The 16,761-nt window shown below is 37.8% G+C and overlaps 3 protein-coding genes across 3 annotated transcripts; 2 read left to right on the top strand and 1 right to left on the bottom strand.

The window, feature by feature from the left end:
- The first annotated feature begins 523 nt into the window (after window positions 1–523).
- On the top strand, window positions 524–2,154 carry LOC137733746 (small ribosomal subunit protein uS10y). Its single transcript, XM_068472920.1, has 4 exons — window positions 524–657; window positions 811–948; window positions 1,590–1,703; window positions 1,809–2,154. The coding sequence occupies exons 2-4, from the start codon at window positions 837–839 to the stop codon at window positions 1,949–1,951; spliced, it is 369 nt and encodes a 122-aa protein (XP_068329021.1). The 5' UTR covers window positions 524–657; window positions 811–836; the 3' UTR covers window positions 1,952–2,154.
- Window positions 2,155–2,579: 425 nt separating this feature from the next.
- Window positions 2,580–3,941, bottom strand: LOC137733120 (UDP-glucuronate 4-epimerase 4-like). The gene has a single exon (XM_068472280.1). The coding sequence runs from the start codon at window positions 3,827–3,829 to the stop codon at window positions 2,606–2,608; it is 1,224 nt and encodes a 407-aa protein (XP_068328381.1). The 5' UTR covers window positions 3,830–3,941; the 3' UTR covers window positions 2,580–2,605.
- A 9,489-nt stretch (window positions 3,942–13,430) lies between these two features.
- Window positions 13,431–14,800, top strand: LOC137733635 (protein EXORDIUM-like 3). The gene has a single exon (XM_068472771.1). The coding sequence runs from the start codon at window positions 13,505–13,507 to the stop codon at window positions 14,549–14,551; it is 1,047 nt and encodes a 348-aa protein (XP_068328872.1). The 5' UTR covers window positions 13,431–13,504; the 3' UTR covers window positions 14,552–14,800.
- Window positions 14,801–16,761: the final 1,961 nt, after the last annotated feature.

Below are 16,761 nucleotides of genomic sequence, written 5' to 3'. Positions count from 1 at the left end.
TGTTTTCCTAATTTTTATAGGTAGAAAGTTAATGATAAGTTATGTGTAATTCTAAAATAAAAAATCATATTAAACATATTCTATCAATCCTCAACAATGAATTATTAAAATAAGGACACATTATACAAAAACGAAAAAAATAAAAAAAGGGAAATCCTCGTTCACGTAGGTTTCTTAGTGAAATGTTGGACAATTCAAAATTATTTCCCTTTCACTACCACGCAGAGGACTAGTGGTTCGAGATGAATTTCAAACTCGTATTCCACATGGCACGTTCTGGGTTCGATTCATACGGCTAATAAAATCGCACAATAATAGTGATCATGAGAAGACTGAAAAACATATGTTGATATTCCCAACCTCTGAAAAAATGCATTACCATGATATATATATATATATATATATATATATATATATATATTTTTTTTTTTTTCCGTTGCCATGAAATCCTTGGAACTCTAGATTCTATTTTTTTTTAGAACTCTTATTTTCTTGGTTTATAAAAATATTGAGTTGGAAATTAGAAAAATGACATAGATAATTATTTCAAACCCTAATAACCCACCGTATATAATCTTACTAAACACTGCATCTCCTTCCCACCGCTTTGAGAAAGAGACGAGCCGCAGCTCCCGACCTCCCTCCTCGGCCACCCAGGTCCGCTTCTCTCTCTTACACAGTTTTTACCAGATTTGTTTGAATTAGTTCTGGCAAACCTGATAGAAATCGAGTAATTTTTGGTGCTATTTCTGATAGTTTTAGTTAAAAAAAATCTGCGATTAATCTTTTCATTGCGCTATGGATACACAGGAAAGCGAAGAGTTAGACTGAAGAAAATGGCGTACGCAGCGATGAAGCCCACCAAACCAGGTCTTGAGGAGTCTCAGGAGCAGATCCACAAGATCAGGATTACTCTTTCTTCTAAGAACGTCAAGAACCTCGAGAAAGGTCTCTCCTTTCGCTATTTGTTTTTTAATTTATGCCCATTTCAGAATAATTTCGTATTATTTGGAACACCTTAATTTGGGGGTAATTATTCGTTTGAAACTGAGTAATATGCTGATGATTACCTTGTTTCTGTTGCCTAAAACCCATTTGATAGCTTTATCTGTTGTTGCAAATTGAAATTTAGAGAAAATTTTCTTCGAGCTGTTCATATTATATGTTGTGTATATAATAAGAGTGACCAGTGGGATTTTCTTTTGATATGTTTTAGTTGTCATATCGGAAATTGTTATCTTAATCTCCCGTAATCTTTTGGGTTTTCTGACGGTCTTTGAAATGGGCTTATCCACTGTTTCTATATCGAGTTTGTTCATCCATTGTTTCTATATAATGAGAGAGCGGTGCGATAATTTGGTTTGTCATACCCGAATTGTAGTCTTAGTCTCCCAGAATGTTTTCGGTTTTCTGAGATTGATAGTATTGCAGTGATTAAATTTCAATTTACTTTCGTTGTGGTGGAAGGCGGTTGAAATGGGTTCATGTACCGTTGTTTCAAAGTTAAGTTTGTTTAGACATTAAGCATTAGGATTTGCTTATATGAGTCTACCTTTAGCCTGTTGGATTGACGTCTTTTTTGTTTATAGTATGCACTGATCTGGTTCGTGGTGCCAAGGACAAGCGCCTCAGGGTGAAGGGACCCGTGAGGATGCCAACCAAGGTTCTGAACATCACCACCAGGAAGTCCCCTTGTGGTGAAGGTAAGCTTCAGTCTGAAATGTCGTTCGTTGTTGACTCATGGGTCGTTGAATGTCATTGTTATAACGTTGTTTCTATAACTTCAAATTATGGTTGGTGATTTTCAGGTACCAACACATGGGATAGATTTGAGTTGCGTGTCCACAAGAGGGTTATCGACCTGTTCAGCTCACCAGATGTTGTCAAGCAAATTACTTCCATTACTATTGAACCTGGTGTTGAGGTGGAGGTTACAATCGCCGACTCTTAAACTGTCCCCGATTTCAGCATAGCTTTCCTAGTTATTTGAAAGATGAGCCTGTCCGTTTTACTCTAATTTTGAACTAAGACTTGTAGTGTTTGCGATTCTTGAGGTTTTGGTATTGATATGAACATCGGATCATATTTCAATATTTAGTAGAAGTACGTTTTGCAAGAAGCACATCTTATCAAGACATAGAAATTTTTATTTCAGTTTGTGGGTTTATAATCCTCAAATTTTACGTCTTTACTCGGCTACTTCCTAAATTATACATCAATTGGTTTCAGCTGTGTTACAAACTGTTTACGTTGAGATACGAGGCTTAACCTTTCGTTGCTAATGGCGACAGTTACCATGATTAGTGCCTCTTTGACATGAGAACGAGGCATGTCGATGTTATGTATAATAATTTTGCTAATTAGTCATAAACCAAATTCTGTGGAGTTCCAAAAGATCAAACTTTTGGAATGTGTTAATGCATAGACGTGATTGTTTTTTGCCAGTGTGATAAAGCATCCTAGTAGTGATTGTTTTTTGTTAGTGTGATAAAGCGCCATACGCGAGTCACATTATCTTAGTAAAATTGTACATCTCTAACTGGAAAAAAAAAAAAAAACCAAGATTAAGATTTGACGGATAAACATCGTCAAACAAAATTTACATTTACCAAGCACTTTTCCAATTGGACTCCGAATAATAATCAAGATACCAATCCACAAATTTCCTCAACCCTGTCTTCAAATCCGTGGTGGGCACATAACCAAGCTCCCTCCTTGCCAAGCTTACATTAGCATGAGTAAACAAAACGTCCCCATTTCTCGGCATCGGCACCACTACCTTCTTTGCCTCCACCCCAAGCAATCTCTCCAAAATTCCCACAACCTCATTAACCGGCACCGGCAACGTGTTCCCGAGATTGAAAACCCTAAGCTGTGCCGGCCTCTCCACCTTTCCCCCGCTCCCGGTGCTCTTCTCCGCCGTGTCCACCGCCGCCAACAAACCCTTTACGACATCGTCGATGTACGTGAAGTCCCGGGCCACGGACTTGTGGCCTGGGCCCTCGAAAACCACAATGGGCTTCCCTCTCAACATGTCTCTAGTAAACGAATAGTACATCATATCGGGCCTACCCCAAGGCCCATAAACCGTGAAAAACCTCAGCCCAGTAATTGAAAGCCCATATATGTGATTGTACGCGTGTGCTATTTCTTCCCCTGCTTTCTTTGTCGCCGCGTATAAACTCGCCGGTTGGTCCGTACGGTGCGTTTCGGAAAAGGGAACTTTTGAATTGAGGCCGTACACGGAGCTCGACGACGCCCAGATGATCGACGGCTGTGGGTTGGCTGTTTTGCAGGCTTCGAGGAGATTCACGAATCCGGCGATGTTGCTGTGGACGTACGAGGCTGGGTTTCTAAGAGCGTATCGAACGCCGGCCTGGGCGGCCAGGTGGACGATGTGGGTGAATTTCACCGACCGGAAAAGCTTCACGAGTTTTTCCGAATCGTTGATGTCGGCTTCCAGTACGAAGATCCCATGGCGGCGGAGGAGATCAGCACGGCGGCGTTTCAGCGTCGGGTCGTAGTACTTGTTGAAGTTGTCGATCCCCACGACGCCGTCTCCTCGCTTTTTGAGCGCGAGGGCGACGTGGGTCCCGACGAATCCAGCGGCGCCGGTGACGAGAACGGAGTGGCCAGTGGTGGAGTTGGCGAGAGGCCTGGCGGACCGGACGACGACGTTTTCCCAGGCGGGGAGGCTGGGGAGGACGCGGCGGTTGGGATCGGAAGAAGGGGTTCGGTGGAAGAAGAAGAGGATGGTGAGGAGGATTGCGATCCAGAAGAAGATGAGCTTGGTGATGGAGCAGCGGAGGCGGAATCTGGGTTTGTCCATGGCCGGAAATTTTCTCGGTAAAATTCGGGAGCTCCTTACTTTTGAATGGGTACTAGTTTTCTGGCATTGCTAAATTCCAATGGGAAGGGTTTTGGGGTTTAAATTTGTGAGAATTTGGGTTTTTGAGTTGGAGAGGGATTGGGTTTGTTCTGATCTTGTTCTTCTCAGTGTTGTACTATGAATAAATCTTATAGGGTTTTTCTTTTCACTTTTTTGTATTTTGCTTTTGAGTTGGAGGAGTTATCTGAATCGTTGCTATTTGGGTAAAAAGTACTGGGAATCCACCAGAAATTCAGGAAAAAGGAGAATGGAGAAATTGGTGATGGAAAAGCTCAACCTTTCTGTGTGCCCGTGAGAGAGAGAGAGAGAGAGAGAGAGAGGTGGGAGGGAGGTGGCGTGGTGAGGGGTAGATGGAGGGAAACATAAGTTTTTGGAGGGAAACACGGTTTGTAAAGGAGTTTATTTATATTTAACACCAATTAATTAATAATTAAACAAAGAGTGGAACTGTGGAGTAAGAGAAATAGAATTTTAAAGGGAATGGGAATCTTGGGATTGCTTGCTACGAAAGATGACACGGGTTAAAGTCAATTGTGTTTATACATTTTTTATTTTTATTTTTTCTGTTGATTGTAGTAATTTAAAATTTAATATAATCCGAAAGAAAAATCAAGAATTTCATAGAGAAAGTTAATCAAAGAAACATTACTCCATTTTTCCCTCACATATATAATCAATTTAGTTTGCTCTTCTTGTTTCTTGGCATGTGTATCAAATGGTCAAATAATGGAGTAAGCCCTAGTTTGGTACTGAGTTGATTCTGAAAAAAGTGGCTATCAAAAAAAGTTGAGAGGTTTTTTACGTTTGGTAAACATTCAGTTTCAGCTTTTTTTTTCACGGTTTTGGGTAAAAAAAAAGTCAAAAACACAAAGCTACAAAACCTAGCCTTGAAAAACCAGCTTTTTTTCACATCTGTTTTACATAAAAGTTTATCAAACACTATAATATTACTTTTTTTTTTTTTTTTCAAAAGCACTTTTACAAAAAAGTTTATCAAACACTATGTTGCTTTATTTCACAGCTGCTTATTCTCATAACACAATAGAAACAGTTTTTTTTCTAAAGCATAACAATACCAAACCAGCCCGTCTTTGGCCCGCACGCTGGCACCATGTGACTGTCCGAACAAGATGCGGGTTGGGGGGTGGGGGATGGCCGGAGTGCATGGGTAAATGGGTTGGTTGATTTTGTATAGGTCGTATGAGTAAGGTGATCCACTAAATGAACGATATAATTTCTTAAAAATGGGCTAATCTTGGGTGATTCCAGGCTTTCAACCTAATAGCCGAAGGCCCTAATACTAGTGTTAGTTGGGCTAAGACCACACACAATGGCTTCAGCAATTCATCACGAAATCAGCCCAGTTCTAGTGAACATGAACCTTAAGCATAACCCTTGGCAGAATAAATATACACATTCACAACTGTGAATATATTTTTGGTAAGGATATTAAGGGAAAATGTGTAAAGATAATGTCATATCATTTGATATTAAAGGTTAGACACAGTGTACGTTCCCCCACTGAACATTGAACAAGAACATTGATATGTCTTAACTTGATTAATTACCATCTAATTTATCTGTCAACAAGCAACAAATTACCATCAAATCTACAAATCATGGTTAATTGTGTTCTTTCGGCTCCTTGGTTTTGGTTCTTTCTTACATGATCTCTTCAGTCACTTCTATTCTTCCTTTTAATAACGAATATATTGGTGTTAGTTAAGCCTTCGGTTCTTTACCTCAAAATCATGAACCAATTAATCTAATATTGGTAACTGGATTTTCTAAAGTTCTTCGTCTAAGTAGGTCAAAGACAGAGTATATGGAGTGCACTTTAAATGCGAATGGGGGTTCAAATGAGATACGGTGAGGATTAGAGTTAAAAAGTATCAAAGAGTGAACGTTTTCGCGATCTTAAATCTATCTTGCAAAAGAACGGAGAACTGGAAGGAATCTCAACGTAGAATACAAGCTGGATGGATGAAGTGGAAGAGCGCATTGAGTGTATTGTGCAACAGTCGTATGCTACTAAAATTCAAAGAAATTTTTTATAAGATGACAATAAGGCCAATGCTTTATGGCATAGAATGTTAGTAGTCAAACATTAACATGTATAAAAAATGAGTGTAGTGGAGATGAGAATACTCCATTAGATGTGTGAGCACACAAGAAATGACAGAATTAAGAACGAGAATATCCGAGATAAAGTAGGAGTAACCGTAATTTTAGATAAAATGAGAGAAATCGGTTAAGGTTGTTTAGGCATGTGAATCGAAGAATTATAAAGGCTCAAGGCAAAATGGGTAAAGGAAGACTTAAGAAGTCTTGAAAAGTGACTTTAAGAAAAGAAATGAAGTACTTTGAGCTAACGGAAAACTTGACACAAAACTAAGTGCAGTTGTGTTCTAAGATTCATACAGCCAACCCACTTAATGCGATAAGTTTTTGTTGTTGTCGTTTAGTATTAGATTGGATTTTCTAATTATAATGAGTCTTTTGCACGAGATCAACTTATATGACACATGAATACTGTCATTTTAGCATTTTAAGAGCAAGGAAGCTTATAAATATCGTATGTTATTACTGAACAATGCGACATCGGTATACTATCATGAAAGTCCTGTTGCAAAGTAGTTAAATAGTTATTTTAGACTACATATCCATGCACATATCATTTCTATCTCGTCATATGATTTATTTGTATGTTTCATCACGTTTCAGGTAATAAGAAAGATAAACATGATAAAATATAAAACCAATTACGAACACATGTTCTCTCTTCTATTACACAAAATCAATCAAATCCGAAATCATAACAAAAAATAAAATGGGCATGAAAAAGCATGATTTGATGGAAATTAATGTCTCATAAAGTAAATAAAACAGCAGTGATCCTAGCAATTAACATCATTTGCAATCACATAAATTTCATGTTGCCCAACAAAATTTTTCAATTTAGGAATCCTGAATTAGGTAATGTGCTTTTGTTTTATCTATAACATCACGATCATCATTCATCTGTGCCATTTTTCGGTTCTTTGAATCTTTCCATCATTCATAGAAAAACTGTAGTCGCACTTTAATCAATTCGTGCCCACACAACATCATTATGCAGGACCGGCTTTTGTTAAATCATCAATAAATCAGTTTAACCTTTTTCATAGCGTGTTTCGTATAATTGAACTGAAGTGACTTGGTTTTATCACAACTTTCGTTTCAAACAAAATAATATACGATTTTTTTAGATGGTTCTCGTCGTCGGAAAAGACGGAACTCGTTTGATAACTATTTTGGTTCTTGAATTTTTATTTTTATTTTTATTTTTATTTTTTGTGCTGAAGATAGAGTGATAGTATATTGATTGAGAAATGACAAATGAAAAGTGATGAAGGGAGGTAACTAGGTAGAATCATAGTAGGGAGAATTGAAGGAGATTATATAAAAACAAGACATATTTGTCGATTTACCTCTCAAACTTGTATAGAGTTGCCAATTTTTCACATGAACTTTAATTTTAATCGATTACTCTCTTAAACTTTTATAATTAATCAATTTTCTCCTTAAACTTTAATTTAGTCAAGTACTGCCCTGAACTTTATAAAGAGTCATTTTCCTCTTGGCACTATATTTTAAAATTTTATATTCAATACTCCATCCATTTTGATCATGCGAACAACACATGACAACTGTATGAGGGCAAAAAGATGAAAAATGGATGGATACAAATTGGATTAAAAAAAACTTTTAAAATCTAACACAAGGGATAAAATTGGCTTATTTATAAAAATTTATGGAGTAATAAGCTAAAATTAAAATTTAGGACAAAATTTGACTAATTATAGAAGTTCATGAAAGTAATTGGCTAAAAATAAAAGGTTATCGGCTAATTATTAAAACGAATCCCTACTAATTTACACCCCTGAGTAGAATCCATTAATTATATATCTTCAATGATCTAGCCACCATGAAAGGTGGCCATAATTTTCCTGTGCTAAAGCAATTTAATTTCCACAGACATGGATGTATCATTTGATTTTGGTTAGGTAAGAAGCAGAGAAATTACTCATGCATTACTGCATACATTTCGTGTAGACCTCAATTCTCAAACCAAATCAGATATTTCAACCACCCGAGTAAGGTACATATATCAATGCCTCACATTTCGCTTCCCTCCTTCTTTTCACATTAGTTTCCTTTCATCAAAATTTTTTAGTGCGTCGAGAATACGGTCTAATACATCAAATGTCACAATAGAATTGGTTGGAATTTTTTTTTCAAATTTCTGATTAATTATATTATTATGCATGATATACCAAGTGGTGTTTCCGACACACTGAAAAATTCATCTCTCTCACCTATTTCTCCTCCAAGCTAGGCATACACAAAGCATGTCTAAATTACTTTCAAATAGAGTTATTGTCCTTCTTTATCATTATTATATTTCGTCATGAACATTTTTAAGAGATCATCAACCGCATATTTAATTTCAAAACATAAATAACTATACAAAACCAATTAAAAAATAAGGTTTTGTGATCTCCATATACAGAAAATGCAACCACCTTTGGAACTGTTTTTGCGTCGACTGTATTTTTACATGTAACCTATCATCTACTTTTAGCGAGTTTTAACGAAAAACCTACGGTACTTTTAACTTTAATAAAAAACCACATTTTTACACTGACAAGTCAATCCTGATACTATTCATTTTACTTTTTATTTTATCCTTATCATTAAAACTCAAAATTTTCAAATCTTTTTTATTAGTTTTTCTTTACTTTTACCAAGAAAGCTACAAATGCAGCTATCAATGTCTTAAACCAGAAGCTGTCGGGAACAGGCGTAAAACATACAAAAGTTATGCAACCAACAAATATATCCGAATCCCATAAACTTCCAAACCACCTCATGTCACGGCAGTTTGATATATCATCAAAGCATGCAGTGCACCACCATTGGCATAAAAACCACCCTCACATCAGTTTCATGTCCTTCTCATCATATTAAGGTCAAGCACATAGTTTTTGGTGACAGCATAAAAGGTTCATCTTCAAAATAACTTCTCGAATTCTACAACGAATCATGCATCAACTTGTTAATTTCTTACACGATTCGTTAACTCGATACTAAAAGGCACAAAAATAACAAGCTCGGGTCAACCTATTAATGAGTTGAGTTATTATAGAGTTACCCGTTAAGGAGTTGAGTCGTTATTGAGCCACCTATTAAGAACCCGATAAGATATCATTTGTCATATCTAAACATTAGGTATAACAATTTTTTGCTTGACTGTTAACCCGACACAAAATGACAGAAACACAAACACAAACACAACAAATATGACCCATTTTTCAGGACTTGAGATGCACCCATCTATCCGAAGAATTGATTTGCTTTAACTTAAATTTAATATGTTCAATCTAACTGTTCAAATACTGGTGCATTTCCATCCACTAGTGTACTGTAGGAGAACTCGGAACTTTCTCCCACCAAACGCACCCCGAAGAATCATAGACCTCCTCGTCTCTCTCTCTCTCTGATTTAGCTTTGTTGTTGGATTTTAAATGTGCTATATACACACACTATACCCGAAAGAATACCATGCATATAGACTGATGTACATATTTACCTCTAGCAGTCTAGCTATTGGTTTATCTTATCGTCTATGGCTTCGTACGTGAAATGATTTTGTGGGCTGTTTGCATGTGTAAATGTACTGTATTGCACGATCCCTTATGTCTCTTACGAGATTTCCATCACAATTCAATCGTCTTATTCATTATTACAACTTTAATGAAAGAAATATTTACGGACTGAGAAATCTTAGATTTTGTCGATATGCCTATAGAGGATTCACAATCTTTCATGACATGTGTATAATCTCATGTCATAAGTTTTATCAAATTAACAGTTCACAATTTGTTAATACATGACCTACATTATGATTAGTGTCGGATTGAGACCTAGGTGGTCCAAGATCATTCGGAGTTTAAAAAATATACACGTGAAGTGTCTTTTGATGGCTCTCTAAATGTTTGGTACGGGGCATTTTATGCCCATTAGGTGTTTGAGAAAGTACCTCTTGCATGTTGCGTGGGCAACACTTTTCAAATTATTTCAATAGTATTCATCAGATTGCTTCACCATATGTTAATATCGATTGAAATGTGCGTAACTTAGTTTGACTGACGACAACAAGCTCACCAAGTGTTCGATGAAATGTCTCAGTGAATAACATGAATTTTTTTTTTCTTCTCAATTCGCATTTTGTTTCTATCTAAAAACTTAATCACCTTTAACATTAAAAACCATCAAGATTATAATCCTAGATCCGTCATTGTCCATGACATGTGTATATTTTATATCATAAATTTTATCAAAATTAACGGTTACATAACCTATCAATCTACGATGGATGAGGTAAATTTACCTTTTACCTTTTACGATTTGCATTTACTATGAGATACTTAAAAAGGACGAGGAGATAAATAAAACAAAGAAACTGTCATTTCATCCACAAGTGGCAACACGAGAGGTTGGTCGGAAAAGATGAAGTGAAAAGGATAGAGTGCGATTGCATGGAATTGGGCCAACATGCACCTTGGAGAAAGTCCAAAGACCTACCTTTAACCCAATAAGAAAGCGCGTTACTTACACGTGCATTGACGAAAGTGCAACTCTGCGTTCGGGCCGAACAAGTAACCCGTCTTCCCGCGCAAAATGAGACCCCAAAAGATTCCGCGGCTCTGTCTCGACGGCGCTCGATCGGCGCGCGGCGGGAACGTCGAGAGAGAGTGAGAGACACAAGGTCTCGGCGCATGCGCGCTTTCTGTGTGTTTTGGTTTGGCTTGGCTAAACAAAGTCCTCTTTGAGCTGAGCGTCACGTCGCATTCAACGGTGCCCCTACACGCATCTGCTGGGCCCCATCCTTCCGGTCGCTCTCGGTCTCAGCGGTACGATTAAGTCTGACTCATGATTAGGAGCCGCGCAATTCACTCCGTGATTTCCAAATAGCCATTTTCCCTCTTCGCTCTCTCTCTCGCTTCCAAGTTATGTACTGTAAATCTGTGATCGTATACTTTTGACTTGTTTGTTAAACTCGTAAGTCAAGTGAGAATTGGACGACATTTTTATGTACGATATACGGCGAATAAATGAATGGAGGGTTAAATGTATGGTTAAGAATTTATCGATTTCCCTTCTTTATGATTGATATATTGGTGTATGTAGTACACATAAATGCATATTTCTGAAAGTTGTAAGGAGTATGTATTCCTATAGTCATGTTGACGTGGTGATGTGAGAAAATATCTCGCATTAGAAAGCAAGAAATTTTGCAGATTTGTACAAAGTTGCAACCGCGCTTTCCTTGTATTGGTAATTAATTTTAAGGTGAAATTTCAAAATTCCTTTATATATATATATGTAGTATCATAGTGGGTTTACTCATGTATGAAGCATTGCGTTTTACATGTTCCACATCAACTAGTTAAAATGTTCATGTCCATAGACCTCGGACTTTAATAGTGTATACAGTAGGCTAAGAAAGGGTATTATCGTAATTTTGAAGGAAATTTCCAATCGAAGGGATTGTCCTTTGGTAAAATCCCTAGTGGTTTGAGTACATATATATATTTTAGTGGTTTGAGTACATATTTATTTTGTAAAGGATAATGGTCATCGTATGATCCTTAATGGCTGTTTCTCCCTCGTGGTCCTAACTGATCATGGGTGAAATATGTAGTGCACCTCCAAACAAATAAGTTCTAACGAAGATCTCAAAAGATAAATGACCGTCAAATTTTATCAAGATAATCCAACATATTTAAAGGGAATATCTAAAAGCAAAATGCTATTCATGGACATGTATAACATATTTAGAACCTAACTGAGAGTGTGTGTGAGAAGATAAAAAAGAATGTGCAAATAGCACTACCCCTATGTTTATATTTACGTAAAAGAATTTGACGGGCATTTATTTTTAGATCGATGCATATTTGAGAAGTGATAAAATCTCTAAACAGTCAAACTCTAAGTATCCATGCAGATGAAGATATGTACATGGCTAGGTAGCTTGTTGCTGGTTCAAACAGTCTTGGCCAGAACCCGCGTGTTGAGACTTGAGAGCCTTTGAAAAGAGAAGCAGCAACTAGCAACTAGTACTACTTATTCAGACCCTGTTGCATTATTTATCTCTTTACAAATATTACATTACCAACATCCATCATTATATATGACGACGACACATACAGAGAGAATGATAGAGAGAGAGAGAGAGAAAGAGAGAGAGAGGACCACCCGTTTTTGATCTTTGATGGCTCTCTTCACCATCACCATATATCTCTGGATTAACCCTACAAATTATTCTAATTTTTCTACTAATTTCAAGATCTTTGTCAAAGTTTCATGACGAAGATCTTTTGAGTAATGCTAGGTAGACCAAATTTGTTTACAAAGAGAGTACATGGAAGATTTGAACTTGAGATGTAATAGGTTGAAGAGAAAAACTCTATTCATCGAGAAAATCAAGCATATTCAGAATGAGTATCAAAAATGTATAAATTTAATGGTTTCTGAAACTGGCAGAGTAATTGCGTACGTGAAGAACCGCATGCATATTTATTCTTATATACGAAGGGTTTAAATTTGTGGGGAAGACATATGACAGAAGAGTGGGGAAGGGAATGAGATGAGGCTGTGAGTGCCTGAGCGAAGGACAACGAACCATCTTGGATATATAACTTGTGATATCGACTATGTTGGCTTCACTACTTGGTACCACGTAGGCAACCACCCCCAAGCTTTTTACCCCGTGGCTCGGACTGTCGATCGATCGGACCACACTACTGGTCTACTGCCTTCCTAGCTTTCCCCAAATAAGATAGGAAATAACGATGGGGCATTCGACGTACACATAACTATGTTCCAAATAGATTAAAAACCCTAACTCGTAGTTAAAATATAGTTATAAACCCTAATTTACTACTACGTTAAAAAAAGATAAGGAATCTTAAGTTATAACGTCAAATAATGTTAAAATTATATAGTTCGTCATTGGAAAGTTTTTTTAAATCTTGAAATAGGGTGTTTATGAATTGCAACGCTAAAATTGTAGCTAGCATGCTGGTCGATTTGTAAAATTATCCGGTGATTTAGCATATGCTGGTCGATTTGGACAGTCCTCTATTTGAAGCTCGATCGAATTTATTTGAGTTTACAGCTTTTTGGCCCCGCGCGCTTTGCAAATAAAACCCAGGAACGCATAAAGGGCTGAGATCAAATCTGATTAGATGACGACATAAATCATGATGATGTCCCTGTGCCACGTCTGACTCACTCGGGCCCCACCCGTCTCTCCAAGTCTTCGCTTTTAAAAATCCATCTGTCCTCCATTACCCGAAAACCAATGCCCCCTCCCTCCTCTCCCGAACAATTTTCTTTTCTTTTCTTTTCTTTTATTTCCTTTCGCAAAATAATTATTAAATTAATATTTAATAATTAATATAATTTTGTTTATTCCTATATATACCCCTCACAGCGACAAAAACAAACACTCGTGACTTCTACCCACTTCACACTCTCACTCCACCCACTTCCAGTAAAATTCAAAAAATGCCTCAGCACCACCGTACCGGCTGGCTTCCTCAGCCACCGGCTCCGGTGCTCCTCCTCCTCACCCTACTCACCCTCTTCCTCTCCACCTACCCAGCAATCGCATGGCGCCCCTGGCCCGACCTCAAACACAACACCTCCGACCTCCTCGGAGACAACAAAAAATTCGAAGGCTCCTCCGAATTCGTTAAACTGCGCTACCACATGGGCCCTGTCCTAACCGCCAACATAACCGTCCACACAATCTGGTACGGCACGTGGCAGCCGGCCCAGAAGAAGATCATCCGCGAGTTCATCAACTCGATCTCCGCCGCCGGCTCCAAACGCCCCTCGGTCGCCGGGTGGTGGAAGACCGTACAGCTGTACACCGACCAGACCGGCGAGAACATCTCCCGCACGGTCCATCTCGGCGCCGAGAAAAACGACCGGTTTTACTCCCACGGTAAAGCCCTGACGCGCCTCTCGATACAGTCCGTGATCAAAAGCGCCGTAACGGCCAAAACGAGGCCGTTACCCGTCAATCCCCAGAGCGGGCTCTACCTCGTGCTGACATCTGATGACGTGTACGTCCAGGATTTCTGCAAACAGGTCTGTGGGTTCCACTACTTCACCTTCCCCTCCCTCGTCGGATACACTCTGCCGTACGCGTGGATTGGAAACTCGGCCAAATTGTGTCCAGGTACGTGCGCGTACCCGTTCGCCGTACCGGATTACATCCCGGGGTTAAAGCCGTTGAAGTCACCTAACGGTGACGTGGCAGTCGACGGGATGATAAGCGTTATCGCGCACGAGATTGCTGAGCTGGCGAGCAACCCGTTGGTGAACGCCTGGTACGCGGGTCAGGACCCGAGTTTTCCGGTCGAGATTGCTGATCTCTGCGAGGGAATCTACGGTACGGGAGGGGGCGGGTCGTACACGGGTCAGCTGATGGACGACCACGATGGCTCCACGTACAATATGAATGGGATCCGACGGAAGTTCTTGGTTCAGTGGGTTTGGAGCCACATTTTAAATTACTGTACCGGACCGAATGCACTCGATCAGTAAAACTTTCGGGTTTTTACGGTTATATTCCCTTTTTTACCTTTTGTTTCTATTTATGGTTTGTTTTTGTTTTAACTTTGTTGGGTTTTTTTGGCGGGTTTGGGTCTTTGGGTCCGTGCTGTTGACAAAGCCTTGTCCTTTTGTTGATGCATGATTAGTTAAGGTAGGTAAGTTTGTTAATTATGGTAATAATGATATATATATATATATTTTGTATACTGGTTTTGTATACAAATAGCCGTACTTTATTTACGTATTTTCTTAATTTTCGGCTGTTGTTGAAGATAAGTGTGTAAATAGTACTACTAATTAGATGTTATTGCAAAAGCCAAAAGATTGAATAGATATTTTAGGACAATATTTTAGTTCGAACGTGTCAACTTTTACTATATTCTGATGTATGAGATATTTCGAAGCAAACTATAAAAAATTTCGAACGTAAACCCATAACCCTTTACGTGTACTCTTCTATTTGGTACGTGCTCGAAAAGAGGAAGCGTGTTATAATATTACTTCTGATTGAATAGAGATGGGGGATTGATCCGTATGACCTAAAAGATTTCATTGGCTAAGTATTATCCAATATCACAACGACCATTTAGTTTAGCGGCACTCAGATTATTTGGTCAAGAAAATTTTATATTTGTGTCACATGAGTGTGGGAAGCGTAATTGGATATTAAGTTGTAAGTCATTCGAGCATTGTAAAAGTTCAAAATATTTTACAATCACACAAAAAAGTATAGACGCAGAAGATTTGAACTCATAGATCTGAGACTAGAAAATGTATAATACCTAATAAAGTAGTAGTACTATGGGTTTTGTGTACTCGCTTGATGTATTTAGTGCTCATTACTTGCGATTATTAAGTTTGGTGGACTTTCGACCGACCTCTGCCTTGTGCCCTAGTGACAAGTGGAGTTTTAATTTCTTGCATTAACCAAATTTAATCGTATGAATTATTCATACTGGTTTTCGAAATGCTGTCTTATTAAATTGATTTGGTGTGAAAAATTGCAAACTAGTAGATTGAAAGACATCTGATTATTCTTGTTCTCAATTGTGTGGGTTTTGCTTTGGTGACGTGTTCCATGTTCGGAATTTAAGAATAGAAAGATTCAGATCATTCATTTTAAATTTAGTGGCCGTCATTTGACCATCGCGATAACCCACTTCACACAAATCAAGAGTCTGAATCTTTCTCTCTCGCTTTAACAATCTAGATCTCCTGATTCTTAGATTTCGAACACAGAAATCTGAATAGAATCTTGATTCTCTTGAGGGTAGATCTCAATTCTTCATGAAGGTGATTGTGATAACTATAATAGAATATTTGACAATAATTGTTTATCCACTTTTTAATTTCGAAATTATTGTTTCGATCTGCCCTTTTTTTTTCTTTCTAAATTCCACTTTCATCATTACACATAGGTTAAGTGCACATAATTATAATTAATTGCCACATTTTTTTAATTAACCCATCAAACTGTTTCCTATATTATCATAGCTTTTGTGATTTCACCCTAGGATAGACAAGATAATAGGCCCTACATCCAGGATTTACTTTATATGTAGGGTTTGTGTGTTAGAAATAACAACTTTAATCTCCTAATGATAATCGTTATTTGAAACTGATGGAGTGTAATTCATAAGAACTCGCCCTTTGAGAAGGGAACAACATGAAGAAACAACTACTCATTTTTGGCTATCAAATCGGATGAATTGAAGAAGATCAAATGACAAAAATTAACATGAGATATGTGAGAAGTAAAAAGTGGTGTAGATAGTACACTCCGACCACTTGGCACGCCCCATTTTAGTCGCGTTAAATAGACTTGTAAAAAAAAAAAATGAAATTTCAGGTTGTGAAAGAACCTTATATTTATATTACGGTAACTCCACCTATTCGATTGTCGAATCAATTGTTACCTACAATAATCTCAAGACAAAATGAGCCAAATATTCATGTGAACCCTACACAAGCTGCCTTTTGTACATGTATGTTGTAACCTGACAAGAATTTCAACCTAATTTTATACTGACGAACAGTCAAAACGCTTGCGTGGTGTACATATCGGATATCAAATTTAAAGGACCCCCTCCGAAACATGCAATAAAATCTCCAACGTGAATGCATCACTTGATTTGGTAAAGATCGATTTCATTGCCATCCACCACGAGACTCAGATTCATAAATTTGGGAACGAAATGAAA

This window comes from Pyrus communis, chromosome 5 (genome assembly GCF_963583255.1).
Source record: "Pyrus communis chromosome 5, drPyrComm1.1, whole genome shotgun sequence".
NCBI classification, from domain to species: Eukaryota; Viridiplantae; Streptophyta; class Magnoliopsida; order Rosales; family Rosaceae; genus Pyrus; species Pyrus communis.
This window is presented reverse-complemented; position numbering and strand designations above follow the sequence as displayed.